At 35.9% G+C, this 7,194-nt stretch overlaps 1 protein-coding gene across 2 annotated transcripts; it reads left to right on the forward strand.

Annotated features, from left to right (window-relative positions):
• The first annotated feature begins 1,269 nt into the window (after nt 1-1,269).
• Nucleotides 1,270-5,229, forward strand: LOC21384252 (protein ROOT PRIMORDIUM DEFECTIVE 1). Of its 2 annotated transcripts, none has more exons than XM_024164378.1 (3): nt 1,270-1,284; nt 1,752-3,352; nt 4,772-5,229. In XM_024164378.1, exon 2 carries the CDS (start codon nt 1,855-1,857, stop codon nt 3,067-3,069), a length of 1,215 nt encoding a protein of 404 aa, XP_024020146.1. In that variant the 5' UTR covers nt 1,270-1,284; nt 1,752-1,854; the 3' UTR covers nt 3,070-3,352; nt 4,772-5,229. The 2 variants fall into 2 exon arrangements, with proteins under 2 accessions (XP_024020146.1, XP_010094598.1); XM_010096296.2 differs by lacking the exon at nt 1,270-1,284 and adding an exon at nt 1,364-1,419.
• The last annotated feature ends 1,965 nt before the right edge of the window (nt 5,230-7,194 follow it).

Raw genomic sequence — 7,194 nt, forward strand, 5'->3', positions numbered from 1 at the left:
AAATTGTCCTTCTTCCATGTTGTATTGGGCCTCAACGGGAATACCACTATAACCAAAAGAATCCATTATAAAAAAATAAGAGCGATTTGAGAGAGAGAACTTTAGGATAATGTGATAGTTTTTAGAAAAATTATGAGAGAGATTTGAGAAATTGAGAGAGATTGAGAAAAATTGAGAGAGATTGAGAGAAATTGAGAGGGATTGAGAGAGTTTGAGTGAGAAAAATGTGTGCGAGATGGAGGGTATTTATAGGGAAATTTTTGGGTTAAAAAATCAATTTCTCCCCCCAAATTGGGATCCAACGACTAGTTTTGTTTTCGGCAGATCGGGTTCGGGCAGAAAATCGGGCAACGGTCAAAAAATTAGTCATTAAGGTCGGGCTTCGGGTCAGGTCGGGCTCCACACAGTCAAAAATTTATCTGTTGGTCAGGTTTTCAGGCTTTGGGCAGTTCGGACAAATCGGGTATGACAAGAAAAATTTTAAAAAATTCCGACAGACGGCGATAACACGGCGACGGGCTCCGGTGATGTGTCCATTTTCAGGTTGCCCGAGCCTGAGCTCAAAAATTTTAGTTGGACGGGCCGACTATTGGGCCTGCCTGCCGAGCCTGAAAAATTCAAGCATCGGACCGGCCCAAAGGTCCAACACTGGACCCCACAGCCCAAACCTTGCCGGCTACACCTCGCTACCCACAACCCGCCGCCCACAATCGCCACCCAAACAAAAGCATCATCTCTATCAATCTTGCATCAAAGCTCAACAAAACCGGGAAAAAAAAACGCGAAATCAAAGCCTAAACCTCCTGGCGGTGTCGACGAGCTCCATTGCTTACGAGATCTCTGCGGGATCTGAATCGTAATGACGCGATAGTGAGATCTTATCACTGTCAGTGTCGAGGACGACAAAATCTGGACATAACCTTGACGAGATTTCGAAGAAATGGAGGACTTTACGACATCTTCAACGGCGAGATCTAAAACGACGTTGTTTTTCCGGCAATCTCCAACAAGTACGACCTCCAAAATGAGAATGTACTCTAATTTATTATGATTTAAAAAATGTGTTATTTACTTCAAAATAAGTATGAAATGTGCTATTTGCCTTATTACATGAAAATTGAAGTAAAAAAAATAATTACAATACTAAAAATAATTTGAGCCGTTAGATCAACCGATGTATTTTATCTCAACGGTTGTACTTTTCTCCACATCAACACCCTAATTACCTAAAAACACTCGGGCGAACGTCACAGCTAGCTGCTGGGATGAGCTTTGGCGGTAAAGGTAAGAACTTTTTATTGTTCTTTCTTCACTCTCATCGATTTCTGCTTCCGCGTTTTTCTTTCAAAAAAGATGTGTTTTAAAAAACACTCGGGCGAACGTCACAGCTAGCTGCTGGGATGAGCTTTGGCGGTAAAGGTAAGAACTTTTTATTGTTCTTTCTTCCCTCTCATCGATTTCTGCTTCCGCGTTTTTCTTTCAAAAAAGATGTGTTTTTTTTTTTTTTTTTTTTATAACACCTTATTACAAGAAAATCAAAGCGAAAGTACAAACTGGGGTTGATTAAATCAAATCGTAAGTTATTTTTGAAGCTCTTGCGTGGATTGTGATGAGATTGAACGAATGGTGATTTTAGTTTCTGGTTGTGTTCTTGATTGTTGGTTCCTTTCATAATTTTTTTTTTTTTTTTCCTTTTTGGTTTTAACATACCTCAATAATGAATTTGTGGTTTTGTACCTTTTATTTTGAAGATGGAAGAGTAAGAAAGGAGTAAACTTTCCAATTTGTAAACCAGTTGTGTGATTATGGTTTGATTATTGAACCAGTGGAAACTTTCCTCCATAACCCATTTCCATGGCGACCCAGTTACTGAAATCCATCACCAAGAAAACCCATTTCCCCTCCATCACCATCACTCGCCCCAAAACCACCTCTTCCCAGTATGTAGCCTCCAGAGCCAGAGATCCCACTTTCGAAAAACTCATGGATTCTTACAAAAACCTCCTCAAAGTCATCTCCATCCAAGACCTCATTCTCGCCAACCCCAAAAACGCCGTCGTTTCCCTCCCTTTCCTCTCCAAACTCTCCCAAAAACTCCACCTCAACCGCGGCGCCGCCTCCTTCCTCCGAAAATACCCCCACATATTCCTCATTTCCCACGACCCCAAAACGGCGCAAATTCTTTGCCGTTTAACCCCCTCCGCCCTCCAAATCGCCCGACAAGAATCGGAGGCGATAAACGACGACTTACCCATTGTCGTAGACAGGCTGGTCCGGCTTTTGACAATGTCGGTTTCAAAGACTCTGCCGCTCAGGGCCCTCTTTAAGGTGTGGAGGGAAATGGGTCTGCCTGATGACTTTGAGGACTCTGTAATTGCGAAAAACTCTCGGCTTTTTAGAGTTTTTGATAATGCTCAAGAACCCGGTACTCATTTAGTGAAACTTGTTGGTTGTAACAATGGTGTTTTTAAGAGTTCTTGTTTTAGTTCTGCTGTTGAGAAGTGGAGGGTTGAGGAGTGTTGTAAAGAAGGTGTTGATGGGGAAGAGATTAAGTTTAGTTTTCGACATGGGTATCCTCCGGGGATGAGGCTGAGTAAGGTTTTCAAGGCTAAAGTTAGGGAGTGGCAGAGGTTGCCTTGTGTGGGGCCCTATGATAAGATGAGTATGAGTGAGTTGAAGAAGATATCTGATAACGGTTGTGTGATGGCATTGGAGAAGAGGGCAGTTGGTATAGTTCACGAGTTTTTGAGTTTGACGGTGGAGAAGACGGTGGAAGTTGAGAAGATTAGCCATTTCAGGAAGTGGTTTGGGATCGAGTTTAATATAAGGGATTTGTTCTTGGATCACCCCGGGATATTCTATTTGTCCACCAAGGGGAAGAGGCATACTGTTTTTCTTAGAGAGGCTTACGAGAGGGGGTATTTGGTTTGCCTGAATCCAGTTTATGATGCCAGGAGAAAGCTTCTTGATCTTGTTCGTTTCGGACGGCGGGGGTTGGTTAATGGTGGATCAAAGCTGAGGGACGAAGAGGGGACAGAATTGCTGGTTGAAAACAATGACTCAAACTGATGGTTTTTAGATTTTATCATTTTGATGTGGGGAGTTTTTAGCTGTTAATAAGGGCCGTGTATTTTGTTCTACCGATCGCAGCTGAGGTTTCATTATTTCCTCTGCTAAAAATTGGAGATTGGGACTGTTGCTGGGTGAAAAAACAACTCTTGAAGCTGATGGCTTTTTGGAGTTTCACTATTTCATCTCCTAAAAACTGGAGGATATATCTCATAATATTTTGAGGTCAGAGACAAAAAGTTGGTGAATGGTATAAAGTGGTGAAACTGGGAATTTTAGCATGGTTAGTTCTTTGTCTCCTTATGCTTTCATTTCTTTATGCTTCTTGCAAAACTTATCATTTTGTCTAAGTTGTTTCTTTTTCAAATTTTTATGACTGCATTCTTGTTATCATGTTGAGATTGCCGTGGTGTCATATTCTTAAGCCTATACATATTGGAAGTAAACGAGATGTCTGTTATAGGTTCAGAGAAATTGAGAATGAACGTAGGTTCAGTGAAATTGAGACTGCTCGATCTAGGAATCTAATTCGCATATAGGCGAGCACTAAAATAAACCGAGATTGAAATCGACATTGAGATTAATGGCCTTTTTCTCATTAGTAATTTTATTTGTAAACATTGAATAAATGAGAAGATAGAAGAGCAGGTTATCTTCTCCTTAAAGCTTTTAGACATCGGCAACTGAAAGAAGACTAGGAACAGTCGGGAATACTAAGGCTTTATTATTATTATCATTATCATTATTATTATTATTATTATTATTATTTCGAGATTTTAAGGGTTTGGGGACACATGAATATCCCTGTTACAAGAAGAAAATAAAGAAAAAAGAAATTCTTTTAAGTTCTTTGTACGTTTTAACTGATGTACAAAAAAACAAACTGATCAAATTGGAAAGATTAAAGGAATAAGGTTCATTTTAAAGAAGATTCTAAAAGTTTTATATACTATACCAATATTCAAGAAGCTATCCTTTTTGTTTCTTAAGGATTTTGTTTCATGTTTGAATACGAAGTAGTTGGAAATTCGTTCAACTGGTATGCTCGTACACAATTTTCAATCGGCGTTCAATTTAATTCTTACTCTGAGTGGTGATTAATCTCTGTTTTTTTTTATGGTTTCAAGCTTGGAAGCTTCATTTCCTCTTCATATCTCCTATTTCTCGAATAAGACTCTGCTCCACCACTAGCTAAATGTTATATTCTGATTCTGCCGCTTAATTGTGATATATTGTGCCATGTGGTGCTGATTCTGGCGCTTAATTGTGATGACGTTTTTCTAATAGGATGCAATTTTGGTGCCTGAAGATCGATAGGCTTTTGTTACAGTTTACTTTTTTTGTTCCTATTTGCGTGTTTGGATATTTTTCTTGAGGCCTTCTAAAATGATATGTTTATGCAAGTTTGTACCTCTGAAAATCTATAAATCTTATTGGGCTCTTAATGGATGAATACCGCTGGAAAGACTTGTTTAACGGAACTATGAGTATATGCTATTGAATCTTTCCTATCTTCTTCCTTCAGAGTTCAGTCTATGCATCCCTCCCTAAATTTGCGGTTCTAAGCCAGAGTATATTTTAAAATATCACACCTTATTCCTCTGAATTTTAGATAACGTTTCATTTGGTGTGTATATTAGAAATTGTTGATTAGTTGTTTGCTCTGTTGCTATCTTAACATAAGACTCATTAATATTCGCAGATGTTTCGAATGATGTTCTTGATTTTGCGATATCCTTGTTGTTTAACTATTGAACCTGGTTTGGATTCCACTGAAAACGAGCGAATAAAGATTTTTTGGTGAACGATACGCGGTACTGGTTGCTGGGAACTTCCATATGTTGTGCTCAATTAGAGCTGGCGGCTGCCATGATGAGAGGTTGCCTGTGACTTGTTCTTATGACAGTTGATTTGGTATCATGGACTTGAATTGAGGTCGTTTTTTGGTAGTGTGTTCCGGCAGTTACCGATGCATGATTTACCATTCTGTTTAGCTCCTCGCGTAATCTTTATTTTCAATTTTTCCATGCTACTTTCAGGTTTTATTTGCTTGTAAAAGATCTGAGATCTCTTGGGCCGTATTACTAATTTACTAGTTTTGTTTGTAATGTATCATCTTCATTCCCATCTTTGGCCTTGCCTTCATGTAATCTTGACTTCATAGAGAACCTCAACTTAAGGAAAAAGTTACTAAAATTTTCATTTGAGTTTTAATTTTTGATTTTCTTTTTCCCATTTCTGCTTTATTCAAAGTCATTTTGAGCAATTAGAAAGACAAGCTAAGCATGTGCGTTAACCAAACAATATTAAGGGACACCGGATACGAGTATAGAGTGGGGCCTACAATATGGGTTTTATAGATGTGACTCACCTCAGAGTTCTCTTTAGTTGCAGTATTAGAGGCGCCTCTTTTTTTTATATTACACTAAAGAGAACTCTGAGATCAATCCCAACTTGATCTTTAATTTGATGCGTATTAAAGAACACTCTAAGGTTTTAGTCCAAAAAAAAAAAAAAGGTAAATAGTAGAAAATAGGTCAATATGAAAAGTTTAAGAAAGTATATAGGTTAATTTTTAATTATAGAAATTAATAGGTCATAATTTGTTAAGTTATGGTTCATAATCAGATAAGTTATAGATAAATTTGTCAAGTTATGGTTCATAGTCAGATAAATTATGCACAATTATAGATAATAACTTATCAAGTTATGATTCATAACTAGACAAGTTATGGACGAAAATATATTACTTTCATACCTCTCTGTGTTGGCCAATGCACACGTGTTATCTCTTTTTTCATGGATAAGTGGGTCCCATGTATGATAAAAAAGAAAAGTGATTCGAGCCTTATATAAAACACCAGTAACTAAACATTAAAAGAGAAGAATAGAATAAAGAAGATGAAAATGCATCTTTGCGCATTAATATCTTGAGCTTCAGGGTTTTTTTTTTTTTTTTTTTTTCTGCTTTTGCTTTAACCCGTTTGTTCTCTCACTTTGTTCTTTTGACAGGATTTGCTGGTTATACAAGAAAGGCATGTCCCTTGAACCACTTTAATAATAATGACTAAAGTCTTGTTTTTTTCACTAATTTAAATCACAATTTAAGTTTATTACGGTATTTTCTCTCATAAAAATTTAAATTTAATTATTTTGTGAAAATATTTTTCTCACATGAATTCACTTTTTAACTCAAATTCTCAACTTAAACGAAAGAAACGAACGAGATCTAAGTATAAATTAAATATAACATCGTTATTCAGTCACATTATGATGTAGAAATTCTGAGGTAATGTATAAAAAATATATATTTTATTGGTATTGTGTAGTTTTAAGTTTATTGTAATATTATGGTAATAAAATCATCAGGAAGGGAAAACAAAATACACAAATCTAATGTATATATTCTTGAAACGGAGAAAAAAAAGATGGTAAACTGGGATAAATTAGTGACTAACAGAAATGTTGATCAAAGCATCTCTAGTGCATGCTAAATTAATATGAACTCTAAAATTTTTAGCTTTTTGACAAAAAGAAAATGATATTTTTAAATTACAGCATTTAGAATTGCATTAGTGTATTGGGATATAAATGAATAATCGTGCCAAATATGACATATCAGTCTTTTTTTTTTTTTTTTTGGCCTTGTTCACTTAATTAATATTAGTATCGACATTTACATTATAGATAGTCTAAATAATGTCTTAGAAGTTAGAACTCCATTGAGTTTTAAAGGCAGTAGAAATTACTCTGTCCTGCAGATTACTACAAACGAAAACTTACAACTTGTAGGAAAACAATCAAATAATCATGACAACAATTTGAGATCGATAAAAGTTTTGGTTTGCCGTCAATTTTCCTGTTCTATTTTCTATTTTTTTGTTCCTTTAATTCAATTTTTGCAAGTTATTCATTATGTGACTAAATTTTCAAATTTAGACAATATTAAAAAATAGTATTAGGAGACTATAAGTAGGATAAGTAATATCGGTAGTATCAGTTTATAATCGTTATATCAGGTTAAAATCACATCAGATTTTAAAAATATACAAAACAAATCATTTTTAATACATATTATGGCTGAAAATAGAAATCATCGCTAATTTAATTTTTCTGGTTCTACTA

Source organism: Morus notabilis, unplaced genomic scaffold (genome assembly GCF_000414095.1).
Source record: "Morus notabilis unplaced genomic scaffold, ASM41409v2 Scaffold4491, whole genome shotgun sequence".
NCBI classification, from domain to species: domain Eukaryota; kingdom Viridiplantae; phylum Streptophyta; class Magnoliopsida; order Rosales; family Moraceae; genus Morus; species Morus notabilis.

What these genes read in the sequence shown, in the direction of transcription:
- LOC21384252 (XM_024164378.1), top strand. Translation starts at nt 1,855, where the DNA reads ATGGCGACCCAGTTACTGAAATCCATCACCAAGAAAACCCATTTCCCC.